The sequence below is a fragment of the Brachyhypopomus gauderio genome, chromosome 3 (assembly GCF_052324685.1).
Source record: "Brachyhypopomus gauderio isolate BG-103 chromosome 3, BGAUD_0.2, whole genome shotgun sequence".
In the NCBI taxonomy this organism is placed as follows: domain Eukaryota; kingdom Metazoa; phylum Chordata; class Actinopteri; order Gymnotiformes; family Hypopomidae; genus Brachyhypopomus; species Brachyhypopomus gauderio.
Window position 1 is genome coordinate 8,965,679 of NC_135213.1, and position 18,381 is coordinate 8,984,059.

The following is an 18,381-nucleotide window of genomic DNA, read 5'->3' on the forward strand; positions in this document are numbered from 1 at the left end:
GTGTGTGTGTGTGTGTGTGTGTGTGTGTGAGGTAGACAGGAGGCAGGAGAATCAGACATAGCAGAGCTGTCTCCTCTCTTGGCCTATTCCTACCACCTGCATAAACTGGAAGTGACATGTGACACCCCTAGAAAGTGATAAATTGACATGTGGGACGAAAAAACGTGACAAAAAAAATTACATTTGCCATACTGGCTTAAGTATGAAAAATCATGAAGTATTTATGAAATGCATTATGAATCATTGGTTTTTTATTTTTTATTTTTTTACTTTTCTTTTATAAAGCACATCTCGAAAGGAGCAGGAAACCCTAGATGTCCCAGGCTGCTCTGACAACCTCGGGCCCTTCTCTCTTTACTGTAATATATTTAAAGGGCAGATGAAATCTCTAAATTATTTCAAAATTTTCCACTCAAGGGACATTTATTTTCCTCTGACTTAAGTGCCTCTAATGAGGGCCATGGAAAGGGATGAGAGGGTTCTTTTGATTGTCTCTGAAAACATTTTGGCTGGAAATCCAGTTTGAAGCTTGTGGTGGAAATGCACTATGGTCTTGATCAAAATTCTATGCAAAAACACATATCAAATATTTGTTTTTCAGCAAAAGGTTGGCCACCTTAAAAATAAAAAACGGAGGCAAAAACAGAGAAAGCAAAAAAGTTAATATTGACAGAAAGAGCAGGTCTAATTTCCCCCCATTGCAGGCCTTTTCAGTCTTGGTTTTAATAAACATATGTAGTCTCTGGCTCTCTCATGGTTTTCTCCTGTTCTCAGACTCAGTGCAGAGAGAATATTTGTCACTGAAGTGAAGCTCCTTTGTCTCCGAGCTGCTTGCTGGTTGTTTAATTAATTTACAACCTATTTTAGTAGAACAGTCAGATGAGCACACTGACTGTGTCTGATCTCATCTAATAAAGTAAAATGTTTGTAAATGCATTATGAAACTGACATTGTACGTATTTAATAGAAGCAGCTTCTATTAAAGTAAAGATACTTTCTGAAGTGGTTTGTAAGGGGATGTGGAAGAGTTAATGAAGCATGCATTCATCCCCTGCTCTACATATTCCTACACTGCAAAACTCGGCATGCACCCTTAAGGTGGAAATGTCTTGTGTTTCGCATTTGATTTTTGGTAATCTTGAGACAGTTGTATTTTAAAGTGTGATTGAAGTCCTGTCTGGCAGGGTGAACTTCATCATATTCCTGTGTGATGTTTGTCTAATACTGGTCACGCATAAAAGGTTAAAAAAAGAGGAGTCTTAAATATATAGCTCTAATGATGTCTCTAAGCTCCTGTGCCTGTTTACCATTCATATGCTAATGACCTGGCCATTCAGCCCAGACAATGGCCATGCTATAGAAAGCCCCAGTAAGACGGTATTTGGTGTATCCATGCTCACCCACCCACATTTGCACATAATATTAAGTGCAAATATCTTTGTGACTCTCAGTGTGTATTCTTAGAAGAAACACTCAGAATAGACATCAAACACCGAATGTAACATGAATCAAGGTCAGCGGAGGAGCCATTGCCAAAACATTAAAAGAGCTTAAATATATATAAAAATATATATAAATATATATGTTTTCAAAAGGTATATATAGAGAAAGATGTTGAGAAGAAGGCATGTGGGAGATATGGGGGGTGGGTGGGAGTTCCTTTCTGCAGAAGGTTCAGTGAACCATATGTAGGTAGCCACAGGCTAATGGGCGATGAGTCCCCTGCTCGCCAGGTATCCCGTGCCTCACAAATCCCTCCTCTATTTCCTCTAATCTCACCTTTTCTCTGGCGCTGACCCAGGGAGGCCCGTTTTATATCCCCCCTGCACGCCAGTGGAGAGCGCCGCGCTGGGAGCCGGCCCGGCCCGGCCCGCTCTGCCAGGATCCCTCCCCACCGCCTCCCCACTATTGATTTCTGCTGCTCTGCCTCGCCGGGCTCCGTTCCTCCAGTGCCCACCAGCTCCTCTCACGGCCCATCGCCCGGCCCGGCCCGGCCCGCCGCTAACGTGCAGGGGAGAGTCGCACCGAGGGAAAAGGGGTGGAGAGAGAGAGGGAGGGAGGGGGGGAACGGCCTTTGATTTTTCATTAGAAATGCTTCCATATTTTAATATCGAGTTTAATCGGCTCTCGTGCCTTAAAGAAATAACCGTTCCCAGCGACTCCCCGCCCTTCCTGAAGCCTGCTGGCTCTTCAGGCAGAGGCGGTGGAGATGGTCCATTGGTGGGAGCTGCGTTTAATTCATTCCCCTGCGTGTTCCCGCGTTCCATCGCCATTGGAGAACAGTCGTCATTGTCTGCGCTTGGTGTTATAAAAAAAAAAAATAGCAGTCTGATCTATATACATCTGCAGTGATCATCATGTATTTTCTGGGGTTTACAGAACAATTAAACATATATCTATTTATTACTTAATATGTCAGTACCATCAAAAATTGTGTTTTATTTATCATCTAGTTGTTTTGTATCATCAGAAAGCAACAAACCTATTGTAATAATTTGCTCTCAACCATGTGTTTTTTTTTTTCTTTCTGACTCTGTGTAAGGATTTTTCCGGACTTCTGTGCAACACGATTTATGCAATAAAGACACAAACCCAAAGCCTATGTGCTAATGAGAGGCCCCATGCTGATATCTGACGCCTGTGTTCTTCAGTGCTCCTGTAATGCTCCTGTAATGCTCCTGTAATTTTATTAAGTGACTAACACAAATGTCATGTCCATGCACATGCACACGCAGGCCAGCGCTCCTGCGTTTGCCCCTGAAGACCCTCCCACAACAATTGATCATTGTTCCTTTTCTTTGATGTTTATCACGCAAAAACAATACACTTATTTAATTAACAACATTCTACAATGTAGTTGTAGTTGGTGTGAATGGTGTGTGTGTGTGTGTGTGTGTGTGTGTGTGTGTGTGCGCGCGCGAATACGTGTGTGTTCTTGCACACTGTTCTTTTTGCGTGTGGAGAATGTTAGCCCCCTGCCAGGTTGAGATGCATTATTTAAGACTCTGTTGTGATAGTGCAGTCCGCTCGAAAAGGTCTTTGCTTTCTTTTACCATCACAGTTCTTTGGCCCAGTGCATCTGTCCTTATGCAACCAGCCCTGACTCTGTTGTGTCCATGGGCCACGCGTTACGCGCTCTATAGACGCTAAATAATGCAATGAGAATTTTCAGTTCAAAACATAAACATATCAACCCTCATTTAATGCTGGAGAAAGTGTGGAAATGTGTTGTTCACACTGTTTGTCATAGATGGATGAAGAGTGTTTATTTCCCTTCTTCACACTTGAAGTGCTAATTCCCCTTAAACTTTCTCAGGAGATTATTACTGGGGGAAAAGGAACAGGTTAAATGGCAATTTGAGGCATAAACATTGCATTCAACAAAAGTCCCATTAAGTCAAAATCAGAAATGGCCAGACATTTTCCCACTGGTGAGAAATACCTAATGAAACACACTTTGTAAATTAAATATCATTAATTACTCTTCACGGTTTGCCACCAGCCGTGTGCGCAGGGTGAGAATAAAGAGCAGAGAAGTGGAGGAAAGCGTGTGCGTAGTGACTTCAGGGCCTCTCATTAAACTCTGCCCGTGGGTATTTTTACGCCTCTAACAGGCAATCTAATGAACTGTTTACTTTTGCTGCAGACAAGGTACCACTATTATTTGTGTCCTTGTGTAGCTGTTTGCTGTCAGTATGAAGAGGGATTGATTTGCAACAAATATGATTTTTAATTACTACTAGTACTAGAGGAGATGAACTTAAGACATTTTGTTTGTTGCTTGCAGATTTTCACCTTCTGTCTCCAAAGGTGAACCGTCTTAACCCCCCCTCCCCCTGTGAATTAAACCATCGTTTATGTTCATTTTTGAAACATCGATTAAAAATTTCCTAAGACCAATCTATTCATATAATGACTTTACCAAGTTGTTTTGCTTCGTATGGCTTTCATTTCTTAGATGTGCAGACAATATGGAATTTTGCAAGTCTCCTGTAAACGTTACGCATGCATAAACGGTTGGATAGGTCAGGCAGGTGGCACCGGTTGCTGTTTATTCCAGCTACACGTCAACACGGGTGCTTGTTTGTTTGTTTGTTTGTTTTTTGACAGGACACAAGTACTTTAGTCTCTGGTTTGACACGATGTGGCTGTTCTAAAAGGCAGACAGACCACTTTGCATAAACTTAAGATGGATCTTTGTACTTTTTCTTGTGCTTCCGGGAATAGAAACAATTTCTCATGCAAGATTAAAAAAAGTGACAAAAGAAAGACCTTTCAAACAGATTAGAACAAAAAGAGTTCTCCTTTCTTTCTCCAGCACTAAGGTATCCGTGAAAGTGCTCATTCTTTTTAGATTACAAAGCTGATGCACTTGGTTTCATGTTGTGTTTTTTTTTTTTGTGTGTGTGTGCAGTTTTAATTTGAGTGGTCCCAGCTTCACCATACTGAAGGTAGCATAAGGAAGTTTAAATCAATTGATTTTTGCTAAGCGCTAAGCCTATTACTTGCCTTTCATATAATGTCTTTCACATTAGCCGAACCTTAAGTGATTTTGGGTCATTCTTGGCCATTATTTAATATAGCATTGTCCCATTATCTAAAGGAAGCGAAGCATCCAATAATGATGCTCTCTCTGAGCTAAAGGATCTGCAAGTCAGGGGAAAAAATGTTAAAATACTGTGTAGAGCACCAATCAAAGTATTTGCAAGGGTTAAGCAGTCAGTCTTGGCCGGCCTCTGCACTGAGGCACTAGATGAAGGAGGACTGATCAGCACAGGGCTTGTTTTACTGCGTAGCGAGTCTTGAAACGGTGCAGACGGGTTGGGAGAGACAGCGCTCCTTGTTTAAGTCGCTGTCTTTTTCCCCCCTCCATGACTTAGAGCTACATTTGCCATTCTTTCTGTGAGTGCACCATTCAAAGGTTACATTGCCAAAGTAGTTGATGCTCTCAGCTACAACAAACAGCTATTTAGAAATACCAGTATGAGACAAAATAGCGCACAGAGCTTGAAGACGTCGCCGACGCGCATATTCAAACGCAGTCCTCTCCGAACCTTCCTGTTTCAATTACGAGCGAGTCGACGTTCCCCAAAGTTCCTCTGCTGTTCTTCAAGATGAAGCTTGACTGAAATGGAACATGTGGGTGTTTGTCTTCTCCTCCAACTGAAGACACGCTTTGTTTTTGCAGCCGTGTCAGCGTGGCTTTGGTGTGTCTTTCTCCTCAGGATAGATGATTAACAATTACTGATCAACAAAGGCTAAAAAAAATATATTGTTGGTCCATGATTTGACATATTATTTTCAGTTTAACCTGGTTAGCAAGGAATTTTAAAGCAAATTTAATTTTTTGCCCTGCTATTTTCCGAGCATCTTTGTGTTCAACTTCTGCTGTCTCCCGCTATACTGCCTTTGTTCTTGCCTGCCATGTAGATCCTCTCCAAGAAAGTCGATCGTCTTGAGGTGAAATTAATACACACAGTTTACTCGGATGCAAATCAAACAGGGGTTTGCCATCAGAACGTTTTCACGTGCCAGTCACCTTTGATTAGGGTCCTAAAATGTAACTTGTAATGAAAACATTGTGCAGTCAGCCACAAATATCAGGGTTTTCAATATCAGGGCAAAATCGAAATGCTCGAAATGCTCCAAGTAAATTGTGAGGTGCGTATCCAGGCTGTACAGAGGGCAGCTATTTTTGCTTACCTCTGTGGTTTTTTAAAAATGATTCGTCTTTTTGAGTTTTTTGTTGTTGAAAAGCTGCTTCAGCGTGCTCCTGTTTGCCTCTGTTTGTCCACTCCGAGCAGGCTGGCCCACTGGAGTGAGGAACAGAGGGCTTAGCAAACACTGTTCACTTCTTAGCACCACTCTGTGTTTAGTTTGGAGGGTATTTGAAGAGGTTGGCTATGTTTGTAAACATGGCATACACAGCTTGTGCTCTTTCAGATTTGGAGGTGTCACAGTCTGAAGCGCGTGTGTGTGTGTGTGTGTGTGTGTGTGTGTGTGTGTGTGTGTGTGTGTGTGTGTGTGTGTACACGAATGGGTGTGCCTTTTTTTTTTTCCTACTTTTCTTTTTGGACATGGCGTTCTCCTCTCTCCACCTTGTAGTGGAGGAGACCAGGGGAGTGAGCCCAAATCTGATGGCACGCCAATCGCATCAACCTGGGTGATGAATTATTCTCTGTCTAGCTCCCTGGCTCCGAATTATCACAGGATCTGCCACAGTACAGGGCTGACAGCAGTGACAGCCCCCAGAACAGATCTCCCTCTGACAACTGATACTTTTCTAATACGCTCTCTGCCTTTGCCCCCTCCTATGGTTCACCATTCTTCACTTTTTATTTATTTAAGTGGAAGGGGCACTTTTTCCATTTTTCATTTTTCTCTCCACACTCTAGCCATCGATAGGTAGAAGTATTTGTATCATTTGTTGATCCATTAGGGGGCCCTCGTGCTTCAGAAATGTGAATTTTTCAAGATATCTGAACAAAATCTTGTTTTCCTTTTTTTTTCCCCCCTTACCCTCTTCTTCCTCTTTTCTTCATCTTGGTTTTCCTTCTTCTCTCTCTCTCTCTCTCTCCCTCCCTCTCCCCCTCTCTCTCTCTCTGTCTCCATTGCAGAAAAGGTCACGCATTGCCTACAGTGATGAGGTGCGGAACGAGCTCCTCGGGGATGACGGGGGCTCCTCGGAGACTCAGGTATGGCGCTAATCAACAGCTTTGGGCTCCCGGTGTGGGTGGCTGTTTGGGGTGAAGGCAGGTCAGGGCCACGAGGGGCCATGAGGGGCCCTCTCTCAGACTCTCTCTGGCATTGGCACCCAGTCATGTGGAAGCAACCCTGTTTAATGCAAAGCTGGCCAGTACTGAATGGGCTCCAGGCTCTGACCCGCGTCTGGGCAGCACCAGATTGGGGCATATTTCCCCCTTCTCCCAGCTGTTCTCCATCCGTGCAAGTGCTTATCTTTCTAAAGATGCCCCCACCCAAAAAAAAAGTAACCTGCAGCGTTCATAGCCTTTAAACACAAGCGATGGTGAAGCCAAGCAAATTCAGTGACACCGTATGTTTATGTGGTATGGCAAACAGATTCTTTTAGTTGATGGCTAACTCTCACCAAACCTGGCACCTCCTTATGTGTAGCTCCATTAGAATCTAAACATCATTAATGTTATTGTGGATTTTAAAATGAAGAAAAAGATGTAACAGCTAATCAAATGTTATTATTCTTATTAAATCTTATTAAGTAAAAAACTTCTAACTGCTAAAAATAAGTGACGTTCTTGAAAAATGAATTTCCTCTAAAGTACTACATGAAAATAAAACTACAAATCTGTCGTTTTAACACTAGAGATGCACTGTCTGTCTCCTCCTTCTGCTGCTGCATTTAGATTACCAATAAGGTCCTTCAAATAATTCTGTTGCACTTTCATTTGTCTCCCAACTTTGTAGAAGAAGCCCCATGTCAGATGCGTGTGTAGAAACCCATACACACGTTTACAGAGTGCTCCGATAGGCTCTTAGTGAAAGCACATTCACCTGAGCACCTGAGCTCAGTAAAGTTACCTTTTATGGTTTTGATTTGTTTCTTATTACCATTTCAGTAATGACCCTTGCACTGAACATCTTACAAACATATGTATGTGTTAGCTTAGATCCATTATTGATGTGCATATTCCATCCAAATCAGTGGCACAGAACCAGTGAATGTGACCTGTTCTATGGAAGTTAAGGGTAGATAAGCTTTCATTCTGCACACCATCATTGTTCTTATCAAATTACTGTCAAAAGAGAAACATATAATAACTCACCCTTTTGGACCATATCTGGACCCTTTTGGACCATATCTGGACGCTTTTGGACCATATCTGGACCCCTTTGAACCATATCTGGACCCCTTTTGGACCATATTTTCTTGTCCCAATCTAAAACCTAAATTCACAGTGAGCAGTGTTATTTATTATTCAATGCTGCTTACTTTGGAAGGCACAGTGGCTCTAAATATTCAATTTAATGTGCATTTTAAAGAGGCATACATTTTTGTAATTGGTTTATTTTATCTTGGTTTATTGATGGCAAAGTCTATTGGTGCTAATTGTGTGTGTAGACCTCAGACACCTGTGATACCAGTTTTCTCAGTTTACTTAATTTGAGAAATGAATCCTCAAGATAATGTGCAATGAGAATATAGACTAGCTAACTGATTTGAACTACAAGAAACAGAGAGGGTTTTGTATGATGCAAACATCTGAAGTATATACACTAAGGAAACTGTTGGATTTAACAGCTCTATGTCAAACTCCATTAGTTTTGTTTTCGGTAGCTGAGGCATTCTTCCTGTTTGCTTATACATTTTAATCTGAGGGTAATATGTAAATGTGAAATTCCTATGGCAAGTCCATTTGCTGAAGAAAGAACTGTTATTTGATTTTGTATTTGGTAATCAAGAATATTCAATTTCCCTGCAAACATAGGCTAACAGCTAACCACTTACATTTTCTGACCATTAACAAAGGCAAAAATAAGAATTCTGGACGAAGTCTCATCCCTCGTTTCACAGGTGCCATATTTACTTCATTTCCATTTAAAAAACTTTGGAAGATAACAAAAGGCGTGGAGTGGAGTACTCCGAACTTCAGCGTGTTTTTATCGTGCAAGACAGGAGAAGATAGGGTGGAGGAGCAGAGAAGGGGGGAGGTGGCACTGGGGCAAGTCGGTCAATTTAATTCCTGACGATCTGAAAGAGGTCAGGATCATTTCATATAGCCCTGGCTGAGCAGATCATTACCAGTCACAAATCTGTTCGTTACATTGCAAGGATTTATAGCTAAGTAAATAGGGAGTCGTTCTAAGTTCTGAAAATGCCGTGTTGGCCCTGCGATAATGGCTAAAGGACGGTTTAATAGAGTTCGGCATTTATTCGTTATCTATATGCGGACAGAGACCGAATTGGCACTATCGCTTTTTTTTTTAAATAATGTGGTGGTCTGCCATTGCACTCCTCCTACCTCCACCACCCCCTCCCCACCACCACCACCACCACCACCACCCAAAACACACTTTACTACACACGCACTTGTGGGAACGCACACACATTTTTCGCACACGAACACACTGTGGAATAGTTTCGATTTCAGTCACAGCAGAAGGCTTGGCCACAAGAGATTGTGCTGGTTTGAGCCGGCATGGACCAGATTTTCCAGGCTACAAAGGAAGCAGATTACCACTTGTATCGAATTCTGTATTGAAAAAAAAAAATCTTTGTTTGAAAATCCACTGATTATCATAACAGAAAAATTGCAGCAGGGCAATTTTAAATACTGGTTTGCAAACACCAGGACAACGCATCGAAGTATAATTATACAATTTTGTTATTTCATGTTTATAGTTTTTTTTTTCTTTCCACTCTGAACCAATAGTAATGGTTCAGGTAATGCTAAAAAGACTGGATTCCTTCTCCGGCTTTAGGAACGAAGAACATCGGACTGAACATCTCCCACATAATGTCATCAAATCCCCAACAACGGCTCACATTCATCCAAGCAGCACAAATGAGATTGAACAAGTTTTGTTTAGTTGTCAATGAGATCGCCAAGGCTGTGTTGTGTTAGCAACATCTTGGGCTGGCTCATACTAGTTTAAATAGGCACATCTCTAGTGTGGTATTAAACTTTGGCCCTTTGAATAATGTGGGTAACTTCAAGATGATGACCTAAAATAAAATAGAGTGGGGTCTGTGATGCAGCCAGTTTCGTCCCAGTAGATAGAGGGTGAAAGATGTTTTTTTATTTTGGTCGACCACTGCTGCTAGATAGGCAGCTGGATTTATGTAATGAAGCACGCTTTTGCACTTTTGGTCTTTATTCAACATTATATAAAAAATGTACTTCCCTTTATTTACAGTAATTGTCCAGGACTTTTTAAAATTAAAATTATGCTCTAAAATATCCAGCTAATAAACATCATGCTTTAAAAAAACAACAAAATCTTTCCTGTTCTTTCCCAGTGCTTTAAGAAAACAAAGGCTTTTTGGAATCGTTTTATGAGTATTTATTTAGTTTTATGGGGTTATTCTATTTTAAGGACTTTTATCCATTGTCTTTCTTCTCCTTTATCGTCTGCTTGTTAAAGCGTGTTTGTGATCTCAGTAACCCGTCGTTTCCTGTCAATTTTACTGCCATAGTCATAGTAGCGCCTTAATGTTGTGAGCTGTGTCGTTAGGCGACATGATGGCAGAGGAAGTGTTTTAACACCGTGGCGCCAGCCGTCGTCGCCTACTGCAACCACGCCAACACAGTCTCACAGCAGTCCCACAGGCCCCGCCTTTTTATTTGGCCATCAAGTTTATAATTTATGATCCAAGTCCTCCTGCCTCTTTCCTTGATTTAAATGATTTAAAAATGGGAAAATTCAAAATGACCAGCGCCCACAAAGGGAGATGAGAGAGGTGTAATAATGGCCCAGAGCCTCCCCTTAGATCTGCTAACCTTTAATCTCACACAAGAAACGTAGATTAAAAAAAATCACCTGCAACGGCTGACAAATTAGGAAACTTGTCTTTGCCCTCCTCTGCTGAACACGTCGTGTTCGTGATGAGCACGTCGTGTTCGTGATGAGCACAGCTCCTTCCGAGGACACGTCCCTGATTTGAACAGCGTAATATGGAGGGGGCCTTTAAATGGTGACTAAGGGATAAACCATGTCGGGCCCCATTCAGTCTTTGTGCAGGATCTGAGACCATAGAAGAATTACGGAGCGTAGGACAAGAGTTGCATTTGTTTTATTCTTAGCCAATTCGATTTGGCTAAACAATGTCATATTACTGAAAGAATTAATAAAAAAGTTCAATCTGAGGTTCAAATTTATTCAAATGTAATTTAATCGTGACAGAATAACAGCCATATGAATCGGGTTGTATTTTTTGTATATTAATATATTGATGCATTATACTTCATGAAGTCAGTGCTCTTAATGGATATGACATAAATGTTCATTCCCCTAAATGGAACTAAAGGGTAAAAAATAATTTACATATATATTTTATATACTGCTTATCTAAATGTTGAACTACATTTACAGCAATATCTGCTTATAAATGAATAAATGAATGGAAATTGTTTACTTTAAATTATTGTCTATCATCAAAATACAAAGGGATGTGTGGGTACGTGTGCCAGTGTGGGTGCACATATTTTACACACACACACACACACACACACACACACACACACACACACATATATATATATATATATATATATATATATAATATATATATATATATATATACACACACACACACACACACACACACACACACACACACACACACACATATATCTGTGTATGTGTGTTTGTGTGTGAATGTGTATATATGCGCACACTCATGTACACATGTTATTTATAAAATTATATATGTGTATGTTATATGTAGCCATATATGCATTCTATCCAATTCTGTAGTATATTAATTATTTACAGCGTCTTGGATATGTTTGGCAACAATTGAACTGTGCTGCATGGTAAGCTACATTGCTGATGTAGCATTTATTCTTGAGAATGGAGGAGTGAGTACGGCAGCATTCTCGTTAAAGAGCCTCGGCACACAAAGCCTGTATCAACACTGTACCTAGTCTGTGTTTCCCCCACCCTACTGTCTGATAAGCTCTTTTTTCCCTTATGCCATATCGAGTGCTGTGATGTGACTGTTTTTCTGCCTTCTTCCTTGATGATGATAGTTTAGACGTTGTGAGTAGAGAAATCCATTCCCACTCTCTTTGTTTAATGTGACAGTGCGAGAACTTGATCTCTGTTTGTTCACAAAAGTCAGCGTGAGTCTCGTGTTTAGCTCCGTCTAATGTGTTTGTCTGTGATTCCTAAATGCTAAACATGCAAACAGCTAAATCGTCAAGGTTAATTCTGTACCCAGCTGCATGACTGATCTCCTTCCTGCCATGTTTCCTCTTTTTATCTATCTCTCTTTCTCTCCCTCCCTCCGCCTCTTCCTTCTCTCCCTCTTTCTCTGTGCCTTCATGTGGCAGTTGATAAAGTTGCGTGAAGAGGTAAGCGCTTCTCTTACTTCTTATTTTACTCCTCCGCCCCCCCCCCCCCCCCCCCCACACACACACACACACACACACACTTTCCCACTCACTTTCCTTCTTAATTCTAGCTGAATGAGGCACCAAGCAGATTTTTTTTTACATTTTATTATTTTTTATTTATTTATTCTTAACATTTGGTTTTTGAATGAGTGTGAGATTGTGGGATCTCCACGTCACTCAATGTGAGGGGTGAAATCAGTGCTATCTTTACGTTTCAAACGATGTGCTTAATCAACATGTTGGAGCGTACACCAGAATAGACCTGTGCTAGGATGGGCACCACGCTTTTAAAAGGGCTGCAGGATTATGTGTGAAGAAGCGTGATAGGCCCTTAGTCGGAGCCTGCTCCCGTACCCATGACGACCAGTTGCTTTTACCACCGCGTGGCCTTAATTGTCATTTAACTTTCCCATACTAGGCCTAACTCACTCTGAGAACTCACTCTGATGTGTTTCTTATTCACAGAGCCTGTATCACTATTACAGCAGACAAGCTTCATGTATCAGCACTTTGGTTGGTTGACTTGACTTGCTTAAACTCTTTATAGTAGATCCACATAGTTTCATGTGAATGACGTCAGTGGCCCAGATATCTGAACCTAACTTTCATGCATTCAACCTTTTGGTTATATTTATTAATCCCTTAGTATGAAGACATGCCAGTACAACAGTGTTAGGAGTTTTGAATATAGTGCACAAAATAATGATACATATGTTTCTGTGAGTGCAGAATTAGCATCACCATATATTAAAGCTTAGAGCCGTCATTGAACAGATTGATCTACGTAGTGTTAAGAGATATGAGACTAACACTGATCTCTTTGGTTATCCCTGCACTCATCTTACTTGGTTAGGGTGTGCATCATGGTGTGTGTGCGTGTGTGTGTGCGTGTGTGTGTGTGTGTGTGTGTGTGTGTGTGTGTTCCTGTTTGGGATTGGGATCCCCCTATTCATAGACACATGCATCAATACACAAACTACAATATCTGTAGATCTCATTCACAATGAAGTCTCGTCGTCCTCCGTGCGACTGGTTGGATCGCGTCTTGTGCTTTTCTCCGTCCTTGTAAAGTGTTTAGCTAGTGATTGCTTATCTTTACAGATAACACTGTTTATGAAGCAAATGTTCTGATCCCTCTGCTCTGATGAGCACATGCTAACATTCTCGGGTCAAAACAGAACCATATCCAGCCGCTGGTGAACCTTATGAAAAGCTAAACAGACATTTCGTGCTGAGGATTAAATTAAATGATTTTTAGATTTTAAAGAAGCGGAATGCTCCGTTTTCATGATTGCTTTAACCCTTTAACCCTACAGGAATTATTGAAATAAATATTAAAACTCAAACGTATCTATACTCATGCCAGAATGTTCTCTGAGTAAACCTCACTTGTGAAGAGATGAATTTCAACAATGCTTCTGTTTGGGAGAATCTCTGTAGGCTAGGCTAAGTTGACTTTGTGTTTTTTTTTTTTTGTGTGTGTGTATGTGCGCGTGTGTGTGTGTGTGTGTGTGTGTGTGTGTGTATGTGCATGAAGACAGAGAGAGCAACCTGTGTTTGTGTGTGTGTGTCTGTTTTGGGCTATGTCTTCTGTAGTACTGTTTAGTTTTTGTGCTTTCCGGAGCTGAATAATACCATCTCTACAAAAGCATCTCCATCCTCCTGCATTCATAATTTAGAAGCCCTTGCAATTCTCAAGACTTTGCTATCCTTGACTCTTGTTTTTATTTTCTGTTTTTTGGGCTTTCTCCTTTCTCCCACATGACCAAACAAAATGGGGAGTAAAGATCAGCCTTGGGTGAGAAGACCCCTTCAGTGTTCACACACACACTTCCCTTTTTTAAATGTGCTGTTAAATTAGGTGTGATTTTGCTCCCCTGAACGCTTCGCCTCTCTTTCATTTTCCCTCCGTTTTCCAGAGTTTTCATCAAAGGCCGCATAGCTTATATACACTTAGCCCCGCTTTTTAAAACTATACTTTCTTCAGCTAGAAAACACGTTTAAATATTTAGCGCCCATATTCACAGCTGTTTGACACTTGTAATTCCTCGTCTTACAAGTCCCAAACAAACTGTGGAGAAGATCACACAGTCAACTCGAATCACAGCTGTCATCATTATTCACTTTGACTCTCCCCTCTTATTGAAATAATAAGGAATCATCTGAACTTTTGAAAGTTCTGATAGTAAGCGTCTGTGTTTGATATTGAAAAAAGAGAGGAGAGAGGTATCTTTGGCGGCGGTTGCATTGTTCCTGGGTCCCTGTTAATAACTTACAACTGAAGTGTGATTCTCCATATAATAAAAGAGAGGGAGAAAAATACATGTGTAGTTTCTTAGAAGGTCTTTGTAGAAAATGCAGGTGTGGGATAAAAAGGCATAAATGCATAAGCGGAAATAGGAAGGGGCACACACAAACACACCGATATTTATCATGCGCTATTTAAAAGGAGCTTCTGTTGAACTCCATAAGACCAAGAATGAGGGAGAGTTTTGCTGACAGCTCATTGCTCTCCAAGCCAGTGAATCTGAAAAAACATTTTTTTTTTCTTCTTGTATTTAGGTCATTTTGTCAGGGTATATGGGTGAATGATGAGAGTGATTCTTTTTTTTATTATTATTATTATTTTGCATTTGAAATAAAGGGTGTTTCTGTAATTCTGCGTCCTGTTGCTGTGTGCGCTGCTCCCTGCACAATGGGAACCTGCTTGGATTACTGGGCAAACTCCCAAATCCCTGGGAGCCAGGACCCAGCACCTGCATTATGAGTTATGACACCGCTGATGTCGACAGGACATGTTAATTTAGCAGAGACCACAGTGAGACCCAGGTCCTCCTAGTCCCTCCTCTTCTCTAGACTTCCAGGTGTGTGTGTGTGTGTGTGTGTGTGTGTGTGTATTTTCTTCTCACCCCTCCTTTCTCGGATTCGGAGAGGAAGTATCCACTTGGCACACTACCTTCCCGCCACCGTGTCGTCACCGCTACCTTCACCCTCACCTCCCGCTCCTGTGCGCTTCATGCCCAAGTGCGTAATTCTAATGATCCCGCTCCACAATGGGAGCCACCACCCCCGTACCCCCCACCCCCGTACCCCCCCACCACCACCACCACCACCTCCCCTGGAAAGGCAGAGCGGAGAGAGGGAATGAGCGCGGGAGAGGGAGCGAAAAAATTCAAGGAAAAGCTTTGAAGTGGCTTTCCACCGCGCGAGTCTGCTGGCCGTCTCCCCAAGACGTGTCACCTTTGCCGAGAGGGAATAGGAAAATCACGTTTCGAATGGTAATGATAACATACTAATCACTTGAGCTCTTTGAAGACAGGGGAGCGAGCTACTCTGTCAGTATCCCCGGCTGCCTTGTGCTCCCAGGCACACGGGCACATCCATGGTCTAGGTGTATTAGCTTAAGCGTTGCATGTCAATACGTCCCCTCCATCTCTGCTCATCCAGAGGGGCTCATTAGGCAGAACTGGCTCCCTTTTCCCCTTGCGCACCCCCCCTCCGTCTTTCTCCTTCTTTCTCTCCCTCTTTTTCTCTCATTCGCTCTCCCTCCCTTTCTCTCTCTCTCTCTCTCTCTCTCTCTCTCCCCATCCCTCTCCCATTTTGCTCTCCCTCACCCTCCCTCTCTTTCACCAGCTCTAACCAACACCCCCACCCTTAAACTATTAAAAAGTATTTCTACAATTTTAAATGACATCTGTCAACTGAAAGGAGGAGAAGAAAAAAAAAGTTCAGAGCAGTTTCTTTTTTTTTCCACCCTCTTCTCTGTGATTGTCAAACTTTGAAAAGTGGAATGACGTCTGTTTTTCATTTCATTTCCAGCAGTGATTAGCTGGTGCATATTTTGACAGCTTAACTAAAACTAGAGGCTCCTTTTAGCCCTGTTCTTTGTGTTGGTGTAAACCGTGGGTTTACTGGGGGTAATTGTAACCCTCTGTTGGAAAGAAGGCAAGCTCGTACACATTTAGAGAATAAAACAAGGGTTTTCTGGGATGATGTACTGTGTACATTATTTCTGGGCAATATTGTTTCTGTCTGGTGTGAGCTGTGGATATTTTTTTCTTTCCAAGATTGTAATGAGTGTTCTTTAGAGTTTGTGCTCATTATTATTAATGCAAAATAAAGATAGTGTTCAGCTAGCATAAGGACTGTTTTAACTGTTAACCTAGTTTAAAGTAAGTCAGTATTTTTCATATCATTGTAGTTTTTTGTTGGGTGTTTGTGTGCTTATTGGAGTCTAATTCAAATATTTTTAAAATGTAATGCACCCCAATAAGTTTAAGTTTAAGTAAATAGTTTGAAAGTTGTTTATTGAGTATATAATTCTAGATAATTTTTCAATGATAAAAACATATCTTTTGAGTAGACTATTTATAGTCTGTCTCTTGACCATGGTTTTAATGTCACCATGGACCTGAAGATCTACACTCTTCACAAGGGTATGTAGGGTTGTCAAACAATATCATGTACTGTTATTCTTCCACAGAGACACATTTATTTAGGTATTTCTGATTTACACAGCATGTTTGACCTTACATGACCTGCGGTAGTTGGACTTTATAAAATGGGGTTAATTTAATAATATAACACTGCTAGGTCTCAAGTTTCAAAGAATGATGCTGCTGTATTGTCCAACCTAGACTTATTAGAGATGGGATGCTTCAAGTGCCAGAATTAGGAGAGAAGTGATTAATGAGGTTTACTGAGGCACCCACCAAAGCTGTCCAACATTCTGATATGAACTAATCTGAAACTTCAAGCACTAAGGTATTATATATATATAAGGCTCAATTGGCCTTTCTCTCATGCTAAACTTTGCCCCAGTGCGCCGTGTGAGGTAATGAGATCTTGTAACGATGAACACCTCCATAACAAAGCAATGAGTTGAGAGAAACCTCAATTAAAGTAGAGCAAAGGTTATTGCTTGGACTCTGATCTTTATAGAACTCTAGTCAGCCAAAAATCCAATTCATGGAGTTAAAAAAAAAAACCACAGAATAGAGTTCAGTCAAATGCCTGATTTTGTACAGATGGTGCATGTGTTGTGCCATACTTTATCAGATATCAACAAATTTAAGAAACGTCTCTCTCCGTTGTCTCTGGGTCCTTTCAGTCATTCTTCTCCTCCTCCTTATTGTATTCTTCTTTCTGCCTGTTTTTTTTTTCCCAGAGAGCACATCTGTTGGACAACACGGAGAGGCTGGAAAGGTCATCTCGGAGACTGGAGGCTGGCTACCAGATAGCTGTGGAAACCGGTAGGCATTGTGGGTAGTTGGGGGGGGGTACTGAGCGACAGCAAATAGTCTCGCTCATATGTGCTCGAGAAGGGATGGGGGGGTGGCTTGACGACTGGTGACATTTGCAGGAAAACATCAAAGGCGGACGATGGAGAGAGAGGTGTAGAGACGAGGGCGGCCTCCAGTCCTGTGTTGGGTGCACACAAAACACACTGCCTTATTTCCCATGCTCCCGTCTGTGGAGGGCTATATGTGTGTGCAACACAGGCAGAGCTATAGAGCCTTTTTTTATTATGGCTCAGAAAGGGGTGGGGGGGGAGGGGGGGTGTAATACTGAAATAAACAACGTCAGCGTTCCTTAACAATTTCGCGGTCTCAAAAAACAAAACAAAGACCGGCATCTTTTAATAAACCAGTTTCTAAATAAAACATCCTGAACACCATCTGATTCATATGCCTATCTTAGGGTTAGTTTTCATCTTTAAATATAAGAAAATGAGCTCATTTAGATCTGAAATAGATTAAATCTGTAGGCACCCCCCTCCCCCCCAATGCTGACTGTCGCTGTGGTATATGGAGGCAGAGTGTATTCCTTGGAGATGTATCAAAGCTTCTTCTTCAAGAAGCAACCGGCTTTCTTTGGCTTCCGCTGTAGTTTTGAAAAGTTTGTTAATTTACACTATAATGGCAGAGTGGCTCATGTGCGACGTCGACAGAGTTAATAATTCAAGTCGAGAAAGGGTTGCACAGACCATCGCCTTTTGATGTCTCACCAGCACAACTCACAAATTCATAAATACAATCTGCATCCCCTGCTTAAAAATTTAGTTTCATTTGTTTCAGATCATCTCGAGCTCATGCAGGACGGTTTTTTCCCGCCGCTCGCTCTTTCCTTCCGCGCGCACTGCTTCACCGTTTTCCCGTCTCATTCTGGATGCCCTTTGTTTTTCTTCCACTCCGACTTGGTTTCTCCCTCTCGCGTGCGCGTCTGAGGCTCCGACGCCGGTCTGTGTCTGAACCGCGCCCGTCTGTTCCAGCCAGCAGCATCGGCC

At 41.6% G+C, this 18,381-nt stretch overlaps 1 protein-coding gene across 4 annotated transcripts in view; it reads left to right on the plus strand.

Annotated features, from left to right (window-relative positions):
- vti1a (vesicle transport through interaction with t-SNAREs 1A) overlaps positions 1–18,381 on the plus strand; it is a 99,624-nt gene that overhangs the window by 10,647 nt on the left and 70,596 nt on the right. The window contains exons 4-7 of one of the 4 annotated variants that reach the window (XM_076999335.1): positions 6,618–6,695; positions 12,033–12,053; positions 17,263–17,347; positions 17,458–17,581. In XM_076999335.1, coding sequence (XP_076855450.1) covers positions 6,618–6,695; positions 12,033–12,053; positions 17,263–17,347; positions 17,458–17,495 — 222 coding nt within the window. In that variant the 3' untranslated portion in view covers positions 17,496–17,581. Of the gene's footprint in view, positions 1–6,617; positions 6,696–12,032; positions 12,054–17,262; positions 17,348–17,457; positions 17,582–18,381 lie in introns of those variants that run through there. The other 3 variants (XM_076999333.1, XM_076999336.1, XM_076999334.1) reach the window with 3 other exon arrangements.